The 21,989-nt window shown below is 38.2% G+C and overlaps 1 protein-coding gene across 3 annotated transcripts in view; it reads left to right on the forward strand.

Moving 5' to 3' along the window:
• LOC104233937 (disease resistance protein RPP13-like) overlaps positions 1-20,764 on the forward strand; it is a 91,630-nt gene extending 70,866 nt beyond the window's left edge. Inside the window, exons 1-3 of one of the 3 annotated variants that reach the window (XM_070160664.1) lie at positions 17,872-18,555; positions 19,246-19,951; positions 20,370-20,764. In XM_070160664.1, coding sequence (XP_070016765.1) covers positions 18,006-18,555; positions 19,246-19,586 — 891 coding nt within the window. In that variant the 5' untranslated portion in view covers positions 17,872-18,005 and the 3' untranslated portion in view covers positions 19,587-19,951; positions 20,370-20,764. Of the gene's footprint in view, positions 1-17,871; positions 19,952-20,369 lie in introns of those variants that run through there. The other 2 variants (XM_070160665.1, XM_070160663.1) reach the window with 2 other exon arrangements.
• Positions 20,765-21,989: the final 1,225 nt, after the last annotated feature.

A 21,989-nucleotide genomic window follows, 5' to 3' on the forward strand; every position in this document is an offset into this window, starting at 1 on the left:
TACCAGATTTCCAAATTTTAATGTGCTGTAGCTCACGCCTTCTACATGGGCCCGGGCACCCGGACCCGGACCGCCTAAATTTTTTCCTAACCATAAAAAACGACCTAAGAAATAATAGACATCGCCTCTCCTGGTATGTTCCACATTTCAGGACCATAAAATAAGAATTCTGCCCGATTACTAATTTTTCGTGTGCTATAGCCCACGCCTTCTGCATGGGCCCTGACCACCAAACCAAGACTGGCTAAAAATTTTTTGGACCATCAAATACGACCTAAGGAACTATAGTCCCTACCTCACCATGACTTTTCCTCATTTTTTGACATTTTAGGGCCATAAAATTGGATTCCACCTGATTCCTAGATTTTTGTGTGTTATAGTCCACGCCTTTTGCATAGGCCTGGACAACTAGAATCAGACCACCTAAAAAAATTTCATACCTTCAAAAACGACCTAATGAACAATATTCACCGCCTCGCCATGACCTTTCCTTGTGCGTTTAAAGCCATAAAATTAGATTTTCACCTAATTGTCAGATTTATGTGTTCTATAGGCCACGCCTTCTGCATGGTCCCGGGCCACTGAACTCGGACAACCTATAATTTTTTTGGACAATCAAAAAAATCTAAGGAATAATATTCACCGCCTCACCATGACCGTTCCTCATTTTGTGGCGGCTTAGGGCCATAAAACTGGAATACCGGTTGATTCCCCAATTTTCGTTTGCTATAGCCCACATCTTATGAATGGGAAAGTGCCACCGGACTCATATCACCTAAAATTTTGTCGGACAATCAAAAACGACTTAAGGAACAATAGTCATTGCCTCTCCATGAATGTTCCTCATTTTTTGGCATTTTAGGGTCATAAAATTAGAATTCTGTCTGATTCTAAGATTTTCGTGTGCTAGCCCATGCCGCCTACATAGGACCGGGCCAACGAACCCGGACCATCAAAAATAACCTAAGGAACAATATTCACTGCCTCGCCATGGTCCTTCCTCATTTTTTGGTATTTTTAGGCCATAAAACTTGAATTCTGCATAATTTATAGATTTTCGTGTTCTATAGCCCACGCCTTCTTCATGGGCCCAGGCCACCATATCCTGGCTGTCTAAAATTTTGTTGGACCATAAAAAATGACATAAGTGACAATAGTCAACACCTCTCCATGGCTGTTCCTCATTTTTTGGTTTTTTAGGGACATAAAATTAGAATTCCATCTGATTCCCAGATTTTTGTATGCTATAGCCTATGCCTTCTGCATGGGCCCAACCACCAAAGTCGGACCGCATAAACGGCTCAATTATATAAAAACATAACAAGAATTTATCCTACAAAAGGTTCTATCAAAACTCTAGATAACAAATTAGCTATTCATAATAGTATGTAAAACTACAATACTAAAAGTCATAACCAACAATGCGTCAAGTAATTAAATATATTGAGAATGGTTTTATATTAATTTGCTTATTGTATGTGTTTATTTATCGGAGTATCAAAAATGACCTAGGAAACAATAGCCACCGCCTCGTGATGGTTCCTCTTTTTTTGGCATTGTAGGGGATAAAACTTGAATTTCTCCGAATTCCTAGATTTTTGTGTGCTATAGCCCACGCCTTAAGCATGGGCCCAGGTCACCGGACCCAGACCACCTAAAATTTTGTCGGACCATAAAAATGAACAATATTCACCTCCTCACCATGACCGTTCCTCATTTTTTGGCGTTTTACGGCCATGGAACTTGAATTCCGCCCAATTCTCAGATTTTCTTGCGCTATAGCCCACGCCTTAAGCACGAACCCGAACCTCCTAAAATTTTTCCGAACATTCAAAAATGACCTAAGGAACGGTATTCACCACCTCTCTATGACCATTCTTATTTTTTGGCATTTTAGAGCCATAAAACTAGAATTCCGCCCGATTTTATAATTTTTGAATGCTATAGCCCACAACTTCTGCATTGACTAGGGCCATCATACCCGAACTCGAACCACCTATATTTTTTCGGACCATAAAAATGACCTAAGGAACAATAATCACTAGCTCGCGATGACTATTCCTCGTTTATTGGCATTTTATAGTCATAAACTTGGAATTCTGTCGGATTTCTAGATTTTCGTGTGTTATATAACCCACGCCTTTTACATGAGCGCGGGCCACCTGGACCGGACAGCCTAAAATATTACCGGACCAGTAAAGGCGACCGAAGGAACAATAATCACTTCTTTGCCATGACCGTTCCTGACACGTTTTAAGATCATAAAACTAGAATTCCGCTTGATTCCTAGATATTAGTGTGTTAATATAGCCCGCACCTCCTGCATTGGCCTAGGCCACCATACCCGAACGTTGACCGCCTAAATTTCACCGGACAATGAAAAATGACCTAAGTAACAATAGTCACTACCTTGCGATGGCTGTTTCTCATTTTTTGGCATTTTTTGCCATAAAACTAGAATTCCGCCAGATTCCAAGATTTTGATATGCTATAGCCCAAGCCTTCTTTATGGGCATAGGCTACCAGATATGGACCACCTAAAATTTTGCCGAACCATCAAAAATGACCTAAGGAACAATAGTCACCTCCTTGCCATGACAGTTCCTAGTATTTTAGGGCAAATGAAACTAGAATTCCGCTCGATTTCTAAATTTTCGTGTGCTATAGCCTACGTCTTTTGCATGGGCCTAGTACATTGGACCCGGGCCACCTAAAATTTGGTCGGACCATCAAAAATGACCTAAGGAATAATAGTCCTCGCCTCGCCATGATCGTTCCTTATTTTTTGGTATTTTAGGGTTATTAAACTAGAATTCCACGTGATTCCCAGATTTTTATATGCTATAGCCCACACCTTCTGCATGGGCCAAGGCCACCAGATCCGGACCGCCTGATAATTGTCGGACAATAAAAAATAAATAAGAAATAATAGTCAATGCCTCACCATGACCATTCCTCATTTTCTGGCATTTTAGGGCCACAAAATTGAAATTCTGCTCGATTCCCAAATTTTCGTGTGCTATAGCCCAAGTCTTCCATTTGGGCACAGGCCACCAGACTCGCACTGCCTAAAATATTACCGGACTATAGAAACTACTAAGGAACAATAGTCAAAACCTTTTCAAGACCGTTTCTCATTTTTTGGTATTTTAAGACCATTAAATTAGAAATTCGCTCGATTTCCAGATTTTCTTATGCTACGCCTCCTGCATTAGCTAGGGCCGCTGGACCCTGGCCCTCAAAATTTTTTGGATCATCTAAAACGACCTAAGGAATATTAGGCACTGCCTCACCATGATCGTTCCTCGTTTTTTGGCTTTTAGGGCATAAAACTTGAATTCTACCCGATTCCCAGATTTTCGTATGCTATAACCCACTTCTTCTATATGGGACCAGGCCACCGAACCTGGACCACCTAAAATATTTTCGGACCATCAAAAAATACCTAAGGGACAATAGTCACCACCTTTCCATGATCGTTCCTCATTTTTTGTCGTTTTAGGGCCATAAGCCATGCCTTATGCATACGACCGGGACACCGGACCTGGACTGCCTAAAATTATTTCAGACCATAAAAAATTATCTAAGGAAAATTAGTACCACCTCTCCATGACGGTTCCTCATTTTTTGGCATTTTAGGGCCACAAAACTAGAATTTCGTCGTATTCCCAGATTCTGTGCTAGCCCACGCCTTTTGTATGGACCCAGGTCACCAGAACTAGACTGCTTTAAATTTTGCCGGTCCATAAAAAATGACCTAAGGAATAATAGTTAATGCTTCGACATGATCAATCCTCGTTTTTGGCGTTTTAGGGCCATAAAGCTTGAATTCCGCCAGATTTTCAAATTTTCATGTGCTATAGCTAACATCTTCTGCGTGGGCTCGAGCCGCCTAAATTTTTTTTGGACCTTAAGAAATGACCAAAGAAAAAATAGTCACAGCCTCTCCATGACCGTTCCTTTTTGTTTTTAACATTTTATGGCCATAAAACTTGAATTCTGGCTAATTTCTAGATTTTCATGTACTATAGCCCATACCTTCTGTATAGGCCCAGAGCACGGGACACGGACCACCTAAAATACTATCGGACCATAAAACTGAATTAAGGAGCAATAGTTAGTGGCTCGCCATGACTGTTCCTCATTTCTTGGCATTCTAGAATTATAAATCTGAAATTTTGCCTGATTCCCAAATTTTCGTATGCTACAGCCCACGCCATCAATATGGGTCGGGCCACCAGAACCGGGCCGACTAAAGTTTTTTCGGACCATAAAAAATGTCCTAAGGAACAATATTCACCGCCTCGACTTGATCGTTCATCGTTTATTGCATTTTAGGGCCATAAAATTAGAATTCTACCCGATTCTCGGATTATCATGTGCTATAGTCCAAGTTTTCTGCATGGTCCTGGGCCACCGAACCTAGGCCGCCTAAAATATTACTGGACCGTTAAATACGGGCTTAGGAACAATAGTGAACACCTCTCCATGACCGTTCCTCATTATTTGGCATTTTACAGCCATAAAACTAGAATTACGCTCCATTCCCATAGTTTCGTGTGTTATGGCCCACGTCTTTTGTATGGGCCCAGTCCACCGGATTCGGACTACCTAAAATTTTGTTGGACCATAAAAAATTACCTAAGGAAGAATAGTCATCACTTCGCCTTGACCATTCCTTATTTTTAGCATTTTAGGGCCATAAAGCTTGAATTCTCACTGATTCCCAAACTTTGTGTGCTATAGCCCATGCCTTCCGCATGGACCCGGGCCAACGGACCCGGACCACCATAAATTTTTTTGGACCATAAAAAACTATCTAAGGAACAATAGTCACCGCCTCCCCATGGCTGTTCCTCATTTTTTTGCGTTTTTGGGCCATAAAACCAGAATTCTGCCCGATTTCCAGATGTTCATGCACTATAACTCACACCTTCTGCATGGGCTAGGGCCACCCGACCCGAACCGCCTCAAATTTTTTTGAACCATCAAAAACTACATAAGAAAAAATAGTCACCGCCTCGCAATGACTATTACTTATTTTCTAGCGTCTTAGGGCTATAAAATTAGAATTTCGTCTGATTCCCAGATTTTTGTGTGCTAGAGTCTACACCTTCTGCATGGGCCCGAGCCACTAGACCCGAACCGCCTAAAATAGTTTGGCAGATCATAAAAAATGACCTAAGGAATTTTGCTTGATTTGACAGATTTTAGTGTGCTATAACCCACGCCTTCTGCTTGGGCCCGGGCCACCTTAACCAAATCGCCTAAATTTTACCGGATCATAAAAATGACCTAAGGAACAATAGTCAAAACCTAGTCATGACCGTTCCTCGATATTGGAATTTTAGGGCCATAAATCTGGAATTTTGCATGACTTCTAGATTTCCGTGTGCTATAGCCCACGCCTTCTGCATGGGCCTGGGACACCAGACGACCGCATAAAATATTTTCGGACTATCAAAATAAACAAAGGAATAATAGTCACTGCCTCTCCATGACCTTTTCACTTTTTTTTTGGCTTTTTAGGGCCATAAACTAGAATTCCACCCATTTCATATATTTTCACATGCTATAGCCTACGCCTTCTGCATGGGCCCGGGCCATCGGACCCAATCGCCTAAAATTTTAATAGACCATTGAAAAGATCCTAAGGAACAATAGTCACCGCCTTGCCTTGAACAATCCTTGTTTTGGCATTTTAGGGCTATTAAATTAGAATTTCGCCTGATTCCTAAAGTTTTATGTGCTATAGCCCACACCTTTCTGCATGGGACTGGGCCACTGAACCCGGATCACCTAAAATTTTACCGGACCATCCAAAACTCCTAAGGAACAATAGTCAAAACCTCTCCATGATCGTTCCTTGGTATTGGCATTTTAAGGTCATAGAATTGGAATTCTGTTGATTCCCAGATTTTCATGTGCAATAACCCACATCTTCTGCATTGGACCGGGCCACCAAACCTAGATAGCCTAAAAACATTTGGACCATAAAAATTAACTTAAGGAAAAATAGTACCACCTCGCCATGACTGTTCCTCATTTTATGGCATTTTACGGCCATAAAACTGGAATTTTGCCCAATTCCCAGATATTTGTGTGCTATAGCCCACAGCTTTTGCATGGTCCCAAGACACCAGACCTAGACTGCTTTCAATTTTGTTGGACCATAAAAATGACATGAGGAACAATATTCAGCCCTTTGACATGATCATTCCTCTTTTATTTGGCGTTTTAGGGTCATTAAACATGAATTCTGCAAGAATTTCAAATTTTTGTGTACTATAGCCCACGTCATCTGCGTGGGCCCGGCCGCCCAAAATTTTTTTGGACCATAATAAATGACCTAAGAAAAAATAGTCACTGCCTCTCCATGACCGTTCCTTATTTTTTGACATTTTTAGGGACATAAACTAGAATTCCACCCAATTTTCAGATTTTCGTATATTATAGCTCACACCTTCTGTATGAGCCCGCCCACAGGACACAGACCACCTAAAATATTATCAGACCATCAAAAATGACTTAAGGAACAATAATCAGCGTCTCACCATGAATGTTCGTAATTTTTTGGAGTTTTAGAACCGTAAAACTAGAATTCAGCTAGATTCTCATATTTTCGTGAGCTATAGCCCATGCCTTCAACATTGGCTCGGGCCACCGAACCCTGACCGCCTAAATTTTTTTGGACCATAAAAAATGACCTAACGAACAATAGTCACCACCTCGTCATGATCGTTGATCGTTTATTGTATTTTAGAGCCATAAAATTAGAATTCTGCCCGATTCCCAATTTATCATCTCCATGACCGTTCATCATTGTTTGGCATTTTATGGCCATAAAACTAAAATTACGCTTGATTCTCATATTGACCGCGACCGCCTAAAGTTTTGTTGGACCATAAAAAATGACTTCTACATCGGATCGGGCCAACAGACCCGGAGTGCCTAAAATTTTTTCGGACCATAAAAAACGACCTAAGAAACAATAGTTACTGCCTCCCCATGATCGTTCCTGATTTTTTGGCGTTTAAGGGCCATAGAACTGGAATTCCACTCAATTTTTAGATTTTCATCTGTTATAGCTCACACCTTCTGCATGGGCCTGGGCCAGCAGACTCAAAATGCCTAAAATATTTTTGAACCGTAAAAAATGACATAAGAAACAATAGTCTCTACCTTGCCATGAACGTTACTCGTTTTCTGGCGTCTTAGGGCCATAAAACTAGAATTCCGTCCGATTCCCAGATTTTTGTATACTAGAGTCCACACCTTTTGTATGGGTCAGGGCCACCAGACTTGGACCGCCTAAAAAACTTTGTCGGACCATCTAAAACGACCTAAGGAACAATAGTCACCGTCTCGCAATGATCGTTGATCGATTTTTGGCGTTTTAGGGCCATAAAACTAGAATTTCGCCTGATTTATCACATTTTAGTGTGCTATTGCCCATGCCTTCTGCATTGGCCCAGGCCATCAGACCCGGACCATCTAAAATTTTGTCGTGCCATTATGATTTTGGGAACAATAGTCACCACCTATACATGGTCGTTCCTCGTTGTTTGGCATTTTATGGGCATCAAAATAGAATTTTGCCCGATTTCTAGATTTTCGTGTGCTATACGCCCACACCTTTTGCATATACCTTGGCCACCGTACCCATACTATCTAAACATTTCTGGACCATAAAAACTGACCTAAGGAACAATAGTCAAAATCTCATCATGACCGTTCCTTGTTTTTTTTGCATTTTAGGGTCATAAATTTGAAATTCTCTCAACTTCTAGATTTTTATGTGCTTTAGTTCACGCCTTCTGCATGGCCTTGGGACACCGGACCGGACCGGACTGCATAAAAATTTTTTGGCCTATCAAAATGACCAAAGGAACAATAGTCACTACCTTGCCACGACTGTTCCAATTCTTTTGGGTTTTTAGGTCCCTAAAACTGAAATTCCGCCCAATTCTCAGATTTTCGTATGCTATAGCCCACGCCTTCTGCATGGGCCCGGACCACCGGACACAAATCGTCTAAAATTTTATCGGACCATCAAAAATTTCCTACGGAACAATAGTCACTGCCTCACCTTGATTGTTCCTTGTTTTTGGCATTTTAGGGCCATTAAAATAGACTTTTGCCCGATTACTAAAGTTTCGTGTGTTATAGCCCACACCATCTGCATGGACGGCCCGATCTACCAGACTTGACCACCTAAAATTTTCTGGACCATCAAAAATGACCTAAGGAAAATATTCATTGTCTAACAATATTTGTTCCTCATGTTTTGGCATTTTAGGGCCATAATGATTGTATTCCATCTGCTTCCCTGATTTTTGTATGCTATTGCGCACGCCTTTGGCATGGTCCTGGGCTACTGGACCCAGACTGAATAATATATTTTTGGACCATAAAAAATGACCTAAGGAACAATATCCACTACCTCGCCTTGACCGCTCGTTTTTTTAACATTTTAGGGCCACAAAACTAGAATTTCGCCCGATGCCCAATCTTTTGTGTGCTATATCTTACACCTTATGCATGGGCCAGGACAACCTAAATTTTTTTCGAACAATCAAAAATGATCTAAGGAATAATAGTCACCGCCTCTCCATGATCGTTCCTCATTTTGTGGCATTTTAGGTGATAAAATGAGAATTTTACTCGATTCCTAGATTTTCATATGTTATAGCCAGGCCTTCTGCATGGGCCAGGGCCACCGGACCCAGACCGCCTAAAACTTTGTTCTTCAAGCCTTGGAGTCAATGCGAGGCACACTTGAGAGAGAGTTCATGATTTAGGGTTTTGCAAGTGTGTGTTTTTCTCTTGCCTCAAGTAAGTAATATACAAGTGAGATCATTGGGATGGTGTATGCAATTATCTGGTACAAGGCATGCTTCATAAATGACAGCTACACTATTGCATGTGCAGAAATAGTGCAGCAACTTTAACAATAGTAAAGAGTTCACTTGTATTATCTTCGGTAGAACTGATAGCTATTTGTTCCCTCTGCCGTCTCTTTGACTGAACTTGTCGGAACTTGTGCCATACATGTGACTTGTTATTTTTGAGTACTTGGAGGATATGTAACAGGTTCCTATCTGGTTTTCATGTGAATTTTGTCAAATCATCAAAATACAAAAAGGCATATAACTTATCAATTTTCCCCTTTTTAATGATGACAAACTTGTATCAAAGGCCGAAAGCAGAGAAAACCCTAAGAAGATGAGGGTGCTTTGGGGTAGAGCATTTGACTCTAACATTCTCGAAATGTCAGTCATGAGACATCTGTTTGACATTTGTAAATTTCAGAAGTGGACTCATTTGTTTACAACCTAGAGTCCTAAGGTTTATGAAGAGGAGGTTCGTAGTTTCTACGCAGATATATTTACAGTGGAATATAACAACATTTGCTTTATAGTGAATGGAGTAGATTTTGTGATGGACGAGGCCATTCTAGGAAGTATTTTGGATGTGCTTACTGAAAGGCTCTCATATGTTGAAGGGACCTGTTCCCTTGACTTTAGAACAATTATTCTAAAAGCTAGGTTGTGCAGCAAGGAGATCTGGTGCACAAGAAGGCCCTCCTTTCAGAGTATCAACTTATGTTTGAAACAGTGAACAAGGTGCTTCTTCCATGCATAGAAAGGCACTCAATTACTTCAAAAGTAGACCTGTTCCTAATGGAAGCTCTAGATGCATACACCACCATCAATCTGCCTGGTATCATGATTGAACATATGAAGAAGGTGGTAGACTTCAAGGACGGGAACCATGGTTTGCCTTATGCATTCTTGCTCACTGAAGTGCTTGAATTCTTAAATTTCCCTTTGGGAAGAGCATTAGTGGGAACTCGCAAGCAAACTTTCTCAAAGACAACCTTGGAGGAATGTGAGTGTATTGACAAGAAGGGGTGTGTTTGGCAATGATTCTACTATTTCTCAGTTGATTGATGCTGAGAATGCTGCAAACAAGGAAATAAGGAGGCTGACGGACAGGGATGTAATTCTTGAGGGGAAACCCAGTCAATCCAAGGAGGAGCCTAGTTCTAACAGTGCACAAGGCACAAAGGTTACTCGCCTGACTACTGAAATACATACCTGAGGAAACAGGTTGAGGACCTGAAAGTGCGGCTGATTAACAAGAAACTGTCTGAAAATTCTTGAATGGATATTCTTCTCATAACCCTTGCATCCTCATCATTCCCTCCCTCTTCCAGTGCCCCTTAAATAGTTTCCTTCTCAATGTCTAGTTTGGATAATCCCTGTTTCTTCTTTTTGGCTTGTTGTTATCATGACTGGCACTTTAAGTTGTTTTTATGTGGATGTTACTATAACAATGGTGCTACTATCTCTGTATTCTTCTCTCATAAGTTAATGAGCATCTCATCCTTTGTTATGTATGTTATGCTCGTGCGCTCTATTTTGGCTATGTTGTGTGCACACATGTGGCATGTGTTAACATTGCTTGACTTCATTTTGCATTTACTTATGTATATTCATTTTATGATGCCAAAAGAGGGAAGAAAATAAAGAGGAGGAACAAGTTCTCAGGGGGAATAAAGTCATTCTGCAGGAAAAACTGTACTGAGATCTGGTTCTCATGGGGAACTTCAATAATAAGTTTTTCATCATCAAAAAAGTGAAAATTATTAAGTTATGTACCTTTTTGTATTTTGATGATCTAGCAAACTTCATATGAGAACTAGATTGGGAACTCGTTACACATCCTCAAAGTGCTCAAGAACAAAGTCTCATGTCTGGGACAAGTTCAATCAACTTGAATCAAAGAAACGGCAGAGAGAACAGATGTCTGTTAGTTCCTCCAGTGGCAGTACAAGTCAACTCTCTACTGTTGTAAAGTCGCTGCATTGTCGAACACTATTTCTTTGCACATGCAATAGTGCAACAATCACTTTATAGAGAATGCATTGTACCGGATAATTGCTTGTATCATCCAAATGACCTCACTTATATATTATCAACTTGAGGCAAGGGAAAACACACACTTGAACAACCCTAAATCATCAAGTCATTCTCTCAAGTGTGTTGCCGCCCTCAGTGACTTCAAGCCTTCAAGAACAAAGTAACAACAGAATGAAGGACCGGATCCCTTCATTGTGTTATCATATGTTCTTAGTGTTGTTGTACCTTTGTTAGTGTTATCTACTTGTAATTCTTACTCAACTTAGTTAGAAGCAATCTGTAGGAGATCGTTTGTAAAATCATAAATCTTGTGTTTGTGTTTTGGCTAGAGTTAGTCAAAGTGTAGGCTTTGTAATAGAGTTATTACAAAGAGGCTTGTAATAAAGTTATTACAAGTAGGTGAGGAATTACAGAAGGTTATAAAAGTTTGCTCAGTTAGGGAAGTTGAAATCCTACGAGTGCGGTTTGTGGTATTTAATCCCATGAGCTGAGTGTCTTCCACGTAAAACTCTGTTGTCTCATTTACTTATTGATGTATGTGTTCTGTGGTAACTGATAGAGAACCCGATTCTCTATACAGTTTAGTAAACTCTTAGTTTCTATCATTAATTATCAGGCCGGAGGTTTTGTCCAAATAATAGATGTTCTTTTTATTTGCACATTTTTTAAAATTGGGAGACAAGATGTAGTGTATTCACTTTTTATCATTTTCTTTAATAAAGTTGATGGATTGCCAATTGGTGTTGTAGGCATATAAAATTTATTGAATTTAAATTCAAAAAATAATTTGGACTATATTTTAAATATACTAGTCCAAATAAATATTATGAGCTAATATAATTGGATTAATTATATAAGTCCAATATAATTGGGCTACAAATAATGAGCCTATTTCATTAGGCCGGAGATATCAACTTCCAAGAGGCCCAGTTTGGTGCCACACGTGAAATGACGTGGCACGCCAAGTCAAACGAAAGAGCCCATAGGATCATGTCACGTGTCAAAATGACAAGGCATGCCAAGTCACATTATAGGGCTAATGAAACCATGCCACGTGTGCAAGTAAGAAGTTCTGGCCAATCAAATTTTGTCACGTCACACTTCAATTTGATTGGTCGAAAAGAGTTTGTTCTTATCACAACTCTTCCCTTCCACAATAATAAATAGAGGTCTTCATAACTCAGAAAATATACCAGAGTTTAAGAACATTGAAATGGCTTCCAAGAAAATCAACTCCACCTCTCATCTCAACTTTTCAATCACCAAAGTTTAAGAACATTGAAATTGCTTCCAAGAAAATCAACTCTGGTTCAACTTCTACCAAAGCTGCTAAATTCCAGGTTCTATGCTGATGTGGAAAGCATCCTCGATGTTACCTTTGGAAGTTTTGAACCAGTTACGAGGAGCAAAGCAAGCTTGTTAGGAATACAAGCACCCCAAGTTCCGTCCAAATCAACCCCTATTTTTGGCTCTTTATCCTCAAAAGGAGCAAGATCTTCCACAAATGGATCTAAATGAGGAAGCAATGTTGCTGAAAAGATCAAGAAAACACTACATCATTTGCTCGAATGTCGGTTTCAAACAAAAATACTATCTTTTTACACTGATGGAGGAGTGAATTTAAAGCTTAACTTCTTATTTAAAATCACAAGGCATCAAACTCTTAGTTTCCACACCTTATACTCTACAAAGAGTTGCTCTGGTAGAATGACGTCATCGCCATGTCGTCGAGACTGCCAAAACTCTAATGCACCAAGACCGGCCACATTTTGGAGTTTTGCATATTATCAAGCTGGTTTTCTCATTAACAGAATGATAAATCCAATTTTAAAAGACAAATCTCCATATGAGATTTTATTTCAAGAATCACCAAGTTATGAACATCAAAATATTTGGTCGTTTATGTTATCCGTGGCTAAATCTGTATTCACAAAATAAGCTTGATTCAAAATCAAAGCCCTGTGTTTATTTGGGATTTTCAAATAAATATTATTGCCATCAATGCTTTGACCCAACTACCTCCAAAGTTTATCTTTTGAGATATTTAGTATTTGTTGAAAAAAATTATCCTTTTCCCAATTTTCTCTAATTATAAAAATCTGAATTAAAAATTACTTGGGATGACGTATCTTCACCAAAAGGAACACACATAGATATCCCAATAGAGTTATATTATTTTTAACTACCTTTGTCGTTGTCTACGTGTATAGAAAATTCTTGCTACGTTCCTTCTCCAGCAGCGTCACAAAGCTTAGGTAATTCTCCTCCTTATCCCAACAATCCAACTAGTACCTCTGATTATTCCTTCCCTACTCAACCCATCCTCCCTCCTCATGCGGCAAAAAGTAAACCATCCATTATCCAAACCTATAGCTGTCGGACCTCTAAAGTTTCCGTATCTATCCAAGCCCCTCAACCACAGCAACCCATAAAATCCCAACCCCAACACGTTCTTTCTCCTCCATCACAACAAAAACCAACCACCCTTCCTCATCCAATGGTTACCCGATCAAAAACAAATACACTGAAACCCAAGCCTTTTCTTGTCAAAACCAACCTCTCACCACCAATCCCCCCTCTTACTTCCAAGCACAACTATACCCCCATTGGAAAGAAGCAATGGAAGCATAATATGATGCTCTAATCAGAAATCAGACGTGGGATTTGGTTCCCAGTGATCCCTCTCGGAATGTTGTAGATTGTAAGTGGTTATTTAGAGTTAAACATAAACCTGATGGAAGCATTGACAGGTATAAGGCTTGCCTAGTAGCCAAAGGTTTCACTCAAAGGCCTGGGTTAGATTATCATTCTATATTCAATCCCATTGTCAAGCCCGCAACAGTCCGTTTGGTCCTTGCAATTGCTGCCCAATGCTCATGGCCTATTCATCAGTTGGATGTCAATAATGCTTTCTTACTAGGCAAACTTGAAAAAGAAGTGCACATGAAACAACCTCCTGGTTTCGAGTCCTCTGAACATTCAACATATGTTTGCAAGCTAAAAAAATCAATATACGGACTTAAGCAGGCTCCTAGGGCGTGGTACACTGAGCTCACTAACTATTTGACAAGTATTGGGTTTATTAATCCAAATCTGACTCATCTTTGTTTACCTTCACATTGTATAGGTTACTATCTACATTCTCATATATGTTGATGACATAATTATTACGGGTAATATTGGAAGAAGTGTCAGGTCCATCACTGATACTCTTTCTCAACGATTATCTCTAAAAGATCTTGGGCTATTGCATAATTTTTTGGGTATTGAAGTAATATCAACACTAACTGCCATATATTTGTCTCAACACAAATATGTCATGGATCTTCTGGATGAATTGCACATGGCTGAATGCAAGGGTGTCCCAACACCGATGACATCAACCTGCTCCTTCGCTGATTCTGAAGCCGATTCTGCTGTTGACATTTCACTTTACAGAAGAATCATTGGTAAGCTTCACTACCTATCCTTCACTAAGCCTGACATCGGGTTTGCTGTTAGCAAGTTGTCTCAGTTTATGCATTATCCAAAAGTGTCTCACTGGAAAGCTATCAAACGGTTGTTGCGCTACCTGAAACACACCAACACAATGGGAGTTAAGCTTTGTCGACAACCAACAGATCGTTTACTTGCTTGTTTTGACTCTGATTGGGCTGGAAATCCACAAGATAGAACACCAACAACATGTTATGTTGTCTACCTTGGGAACTCACCAATCCCTTGGTCTTTCAAAAAGCAAAGGTCTATTTCACTCTCATCCACGGAAGCTGAGTACCAATTTGTTGCTGCTGTTATTTCTGAAGTTAATTGGCTCACGAATTTGCTCCATGAGCTTCATTTCCCATTGTCTGCTCCACCAACAGTCCTCTGTGACAACGTTAGTACCACCTACATTTGTGCTAATCCAGTTTTTCACAGTAGGATGAAACATGTAGCTATTAATTTTCATTTCATTTTATTCTCGGGCAAGTTCAACATAAAGCACTTGAGGTTCGTCACCTTCACTCTACTGATCAAGTTGCCGACATCCTCACGAATCCTCTTCCACGTACCACATTTCTGCACAATTTTCACAAGTTGGGGCTTGTTCCAGTCACCCCCAACTTGCGAGGGCGTATTAAAGGATAACAATTGATATCCTTCAGTTTAGGAGTTTGTTATTAGCTTCCTATTTTCCAGGTTTAGGATTTTGTTAGTTTCCTGTATTCTAGTGTATCCTACTGCAGAGAATCTTATCATATCAGTTTGTTCTACTTTTTATGTATTTCCATTTGTATCTACTCCATATAAAGAGCATGTTGTTCATGAATAAAATTGTCTTTTCTCTGGTGCATTTTAAAACTTCATAATCTCAAGCAATTGAGATTAGATTGTACTTTGTTTCCATGGGAAGATATGGTTGTATTGGCTAATTTACCCAATCTTGAGGTACTCAAAGCACACCTTGGATTCAAAGGAACAGATTGGATACTAAATGAAGATGTTGTGTTTCAAAAGTTAAAATATCTACGAATTAAGCGCGCATATCTGCAAAGTTGGGAAGTAGCTAGTGATAATTTTTCGATGCTTGAACAACTAGTACTGGAATTGTGTGAGATGCTGGAGATTCCCCAGAGTATTGGAGATATAGCGACACTAAAATTAATCCAATTAACAGATTGCAGCTCTTCAATCGAGAATAGTGCAAAGATAATTCAACAAGAGCAAGAAAGCTGGGGAAATTATGAGCTTTAAGTTCGAATTATCTAGTATTCAAAATTAGTTATATTTTCTGTTTTTACATGCTTATCTTATAAAAAGGCTTGTAAACTTTGAAGAAATTTGGATATGAACTATGTCAAACAGGGGCAAAGCCACCTTTTGCTAAGGGTGGTATTCGTCGAAATATTACGGAAAATTACACTGTGCACAGGGGCGGATTTAGGGGGGCAGAAGGGTGTTCATCCGAACACACTTTGCCGAAAAATTACACTGTATATATAAAGCAAAATCTATTTTTTTACCTCAATATATTATGTTTTGAATCCCCTTGACACTGCCCAAAAGCAAGGGGTTCAAAACTTGGTAATCCTGCCTCCGCCACTGACTCTGCATATAAGTAAAATATTAAATTTTAGATATATATAAAATATATTGAATATTCTTTGTCGAAAATCTTTTTACTTATTTGAAGTTTGAACACCAATTTCGGCTTTGCCACTGATATCAAATTCTGAATTGATTTTAGAACTGTATCGTAAGGAAGGTCGAGTCATTGTTGGAAAATCTGCTGATGTTGGTGATCTTAACACAGAGTAAATGAGATATAGTAGCATTTTGAATCTTTAGATTGAACATGTTACTTGCAACATAGAAGTACAAAACTATTTGATCATTATGTAACATCAAAATTCCAGCTAAACTAGTAATTAAAAACATAAGATAGCATTTTAAATGTAGCTTTAGTTGTATAGTTTTGTCATGTTCATAGCTTTTGCTGTTGCGGAAAATCTAGGTTGGTGGAGAATTGAATTAGTCGCAGTACTGTTGTAATATTTCTAGTACTGGTAGTAGTCACTGGGGGAGACACAATTGACACTCCTTTGATGGAAAATTACACTAGTTAGCTATGTCAAAAATTTATTCTTTTGTATATATAGTATATGTTTGACTTCCCTTATTTTTCATATATTTACTTTTTTATATTTTGACGCCCTTAAGTAAAAAAAAATTCTCAGCCACTACTAATAGTTTAAAGTGGACTTCATTGTGTGCTCATTTGTCAACAAAAGTGGCAATCCTTCAACTTTATTAGGAGCATGTTTGGAAAGCCACCTAGGAATTGGATTTGGGTGTAATTATATAGTTTGACATGTTTGTTTGGCCAAGTAATTACTTGGTTAGCATGTAATTGGGTGTAATTAGAGGGGTGTAATTACACTCTCCAATTTTCAAGGGGGGGGGTGAGAATTGGTGGTAATTACACTATTTAATTACAAGGTTGTTTTTTAGTTTCTTTCCTTTTTATTTTATTTTATTTTATTTTAATTTATTTTCTTTATACATTTTAATTTATATTATTTTTATTTTTTTTTTTGAAATTTTAAAATATAATTTTCTTTGTACATTATTTATCTTTTATTTCTCTACCTTTACTTCTTGTGATTTCATGTAATTGCTTATATTTTATTTTTTATTTTTTTATTTTTTGAAGCTACACCTCCTAATATTAGAAATAATGAGTCATTAACAAACTTGGCATATAATGAGTGATGCAATTAAAGTAAAATTTCAGTGTTAAATGTGGTTATAAATTTATCATGTTTTCTAATCTTAAGTTGTAGTGGAACTTACTATTATTATATTGGAATTTGACATATGTTAAACTATTTTTATAATTATTATTTATAAATATATGATTACTAATTAATGGATATTCATGAAAAAAAATATACATCTTAAATATCAAATATAAGTATCATTTATACTTATAAAAATTTATAGGCATATATTTATTATATTAACTTTTAAGTTTTGATAATTACTTCATTTAAAATTTAATCTAACAGTGTAATTACACTTTTATAACCACACAGTAAACTTGTAATTACGCTATAATTACACTATGACAAACATAAACAGGTCGGCGTAATTACACAACTGTGTAATTACTAGGTTATGTAATTAGTATCCTAATAATTACACTAATTCCAATTACTTGGTGGCTTTCCAAACGTAAAGAAAACAACATTACATGAGAAATATATTATGGGTGGTAGCATAGTTTTATTAGCAGAAAAGTCAAACGTCTTGAAATAGTAATTGAAAGTTTTTCTTTTAGTGAAATAGTTAATCACTCACGGAATGTGACTTATTAACAAACTTGGTATAATATAAATTTGGCTATAATTAACTTTGAATGAGAAATTGATGTGGACATTATAGAAGTAATAATTGAATTGGTGTTTGGGTCTTTTCCACAAGTCTTCACTCCACTGCTCATGGTTTCATATATTTGACCTATAAAGCCAATTGATCACAGAAAAAAGAGTGAAAAGAAACATAAAATTCTATTGAACATCTACATTCAGAGAAAGAGAAATGGCTTATGCTGCTATGTGTTCACTTATGCATACACTGGAGCATATCTTGCAGTCTAAATCATCTTTGATTTATAGAAGCTGTATACAACAACAACATGTTGAATCTGCTTTTCAAAGTCTTTCTGCTCTTCAAGTTTTTCTTGAGGATACTTCAAAGGAAATCAAAGATATTGAAACTTTGAAGATTATAGAAAAAAGGATCAGAGATGTAGTCTACAAAGCAGAAGATAGAGTTGATTCAGTCCTTAGAAGAATAATCATTCTAGTAGATCAAGAGAAACGAGAACGGGCTAGTAAATCCTTCAATGAGGAATTGCAAAAAGTGGAAAAAGAAGTTGATTCTCTAAGGAAAGATTTGATGGAGATTGAGTTTATCGAGCATGGAAGCAAATCTGCAGAAGCAAGTACTTCTACCTCATCAAAAAGGTATGCGACCGAGCAACATACTGTTGTCGGGATGAAGGATGACTTCAACACCATACTAGATCGTCTCACTGCCCAAACAGATGAGCTAACTGTCATACCTGTTGTTGGTATGGGCGGTATAGGTAAGACAACTCTTGCTAGAAAAGTTTATGATGATTCAACAATCCGTTATAGATTTGATAAACATGCATGGGTAACTATCTCTGAAGTTTATAATGAGAGACAAATGCTTCTTGAACTTGTCTCTTCAATTAGCCAGGGTAGGACTGATAAAAGTAATCAGAAAATGAGCAATGATCAACTAGCGGAGATTGTGTATAGAGGTGTGATTGGTAGGAGATTTTTAATTGTCATAGATGATCTTTGGAGTACTGAGGCTTGGGATCAAATACAAAGAATATTCCCAAATGATAACAATAGAAGTCGAATCCTATTAACTACTCGCCTTAGTTATGTGGCCGATTATGCAAGCCCTGATTTTCCTCATCATAATATGTCTTTTCTAAGTTTTGATGAGAGTTGGATTCTATTTACCGAAAGACTTCTTAGAGAAGACATATGTCCTCACCTAGATGAAATTGGGAAGCATATCATACAGCAGTGCCGAGGATTACCTCTCTCGATTGTTGTCGTTGCTGGACTTCTTGGAAAGATAGATCCGACCCGTGACAATTGGAAGAAAGTTCAGGAAAATTTGAACTCATTCTTTGGTACGGTATCTGAACTGTGTCAATCCATTCTTTCATTGAGCTACAGTTACTTGCCCCAACATTTGAAGGCTTGTTTTCTCTATGTTGGAGGTTTTCCTGAAGATAAGGAGATTTGGGTTTCAAAGTTGATTAAACTATGGATTGCTGAGCTATTTGTAAGGGCAAGAAGCAATAAAAGGTTAGAAATGGTGGCAGAGGAGTATCTAGAAGAGCTAATTGACAGAAGTCTCATTTTGGCTGGTAGACGACGGGCTAATGGAAGGATGAAAACTTGCAAAATTCATGATCTTCTTCGACAGCTGTGCATAAGAGAAGCTCAAATGGAGAATTTTGTGCATGTCCTGAGTGATAGTGACCACATTTCCTCAGAAAGCTTAAAGTATCAACGGCGAGCGATGCTTTCACATGGCAGAACGAAACATTTTCTTATCTCAAGCATTTAGGATCATTCTCCCTAGGGATATTTTCTTGCCTAATCTCAAAACACGTTATGCATTCTGGGGAACAGATTGGAGACTTAATGAAGATATTGTGTTTCACAAATTAAAATATCTACTAATTGAGTCCGCATATAATCTGGAAAGGTGGGAAGCAGCTTGTGATAATTTTCCGATGCTCGAGCAACTACTCCTGTTTGGCCTCCAAAACCTGGAAGAGATTCCCTATAGTCTTGGAGAAATAATGGCACTAAAATTCATCCAAATACAATGGTGTAGTTCTGCAGCCGTCACTAGTGCAAAGAAAATTCAAGAAGAGCAAAAAAGCTGTGGAAATGATGGCCTAGAAGTTCGAATTATCTTCAATAGTAGTACGTAAAATTCCATCTTTGAATATTAGCGAATTCTTGATCAATATTTTCTGTGTCCTTTCATTTTTCTGTTTTAACTTTTTACCTGCTTGAGGGGACGTAACTGGTAAATTTGTTGCTATGTGATCAGGAGGTTACGGATTCGAGCCGTAGAAACAGTCTCTTGCAAAAATGCAAGATAAGGCCGTGTACAATAGACCCTTGTGGTCCGACAGTTCCCCTCACCCCATGCATAGCGGGAACTTAGTGTACCCGGCTGCGATTTTTAACTGCTTACCTTCTTATCACATAAAAAGGCTTGTAAACTTTGAGATCTGTTAATACAGATAGAATCTAATTGATATAGAAGTGTAGTGTAGAAAATTGAGTCATTATGGAATGACGTGCTAACAGAATTCTTTATATGGTTTTAATGCAGTGAGAACAGGGATGAAGTACTAACAGAATTCATATTGAATTTTTGAAGTACTGTTCTAGGGACTTTATGAAGTGGAGCCTTAGAGCAACGATAGAGTTATCTTTGTGTGACTTATAGATTACGGGCTCGAACCGTAGACTCAGCCACTAATGCTTGTATTAGGGTGGGCTGCCTACATCACACCCCCTTGGGGTGCAGCCCTGCCTCGAACCCTGCGTGAACGCGAGATGCTTTATGTATTGAGCTTCCTTTTTTTAGGGACTTTATGTTTTCTTTTTCTTCTTTTTAGTCAAATCTGTATTCAAGCTTATAGTAGTTAGATCCCTGGAATGTTTGAATATCTGTTATAAATGATTTGCTTAAGTGCATTACCTTTAAGGAAGTTGAAACCTTAAGTTTAGTTGCAAACTTGAAATCCAGTTGTCTTCTCTGTTTTTTTTTCCCTGATCATCTATTTGTCCTTTTTATTTAGCTTTAATGTGGTTGAGAAAAAAATGTTTAAGATGGAATTATTGTATGGTTCATCTATTTGAATTATAAGACTAGAAGGATAAACTTGTGATCCTGTAATTATATGATTGTTTAACCTCAAAAAAGGGTAACAATTAAATTTGTATGCGGTTTAAAAGATATGTAATTCAATTCAATGCGAAAAATCTAAGAACAACAAGTAATTAAGTTAAATATAAAATAAAAGATCAAACCAATTGTAATATGATGATCAAGCCTGATCTCAGGATGAAAAATTCAACTTCGATCGGACTCTTGATATAAGCTTGGATGCGAATAAGAAAAGAGAACAACTGAGGAATACTTTGAATAATAGCTAGAAGACAAAAATGTACTTTTATTGCTTTCATTAGGCCGTTTCTGATAGGCACACAAAGTTAGGCAATTCGGAGCTCATCACCGAATTCATGATTATGGTGTGGACTAAAGCACACGAAAAATTAAAAATCGTCATGAATTCCTGTTTTATGACCCTAAAATGTCAAAAAAATAAGGAACAACCATTGCAAAGTTATGAATATTGTTTGTTATGTTGTTTCTTATGGGCCCACAAAATTTTAGGCTATGCGGAGCCCATCGCCCGAATTTATGAAGATGGGGTGAATATTACCACATAAAAAATTGAAAATCGTCCTGTGGGCGAAGTGTGACTGAGCCTTGGTAAATGGCTCATCTCAGCAAATATCTTCTTCTCGACTCACCCTTGTAGAATTTTAACATTGATGGTAGATAGATGGTACTACTTTATTTTCATGTATCCAAGGCCTTCCAAGCAAGACGTTGTATGAAGTCTTTGCATCGATCACATGCAACCATGCACTTGATTGCATATCTTGAATGATGATTCCCAACTTGATTGTGCTTATGGCTCTTTGCCCCCCTTAGTTGAATCCATGAATCATCACACGACTTTCCGAGAGTCATGGAAATGTCGAGTTCTTTCACAGTGCGGCAAGATGTTCACTGAGGACCCTCCGTCAACCAAAATTCGATTTACTCTTTCATCGCGCATATAGCCAACCAGGTATAATGAGCAGTTGTGAAGAGTGTCAACCAGTAGAAGATGGTCATTTGTGAACGTAACCTTTTCCTCGCACGCGTTAACTTCTT

Source organism: Nicotiana sylvestris, chromosome 10 (genome assembly GCF_000393655.2).
Source record: "Nicotiana sylvestris chromosome 10, ASM39365v2, whole genome shotgun sequence".
Lineage (NCBI taxonomy): Eukaryota > Viridiplantae > Streptophyta > Magnoliopsida > Solanales > Solanaceae > Nicotiana > Nicotiana sylvestris.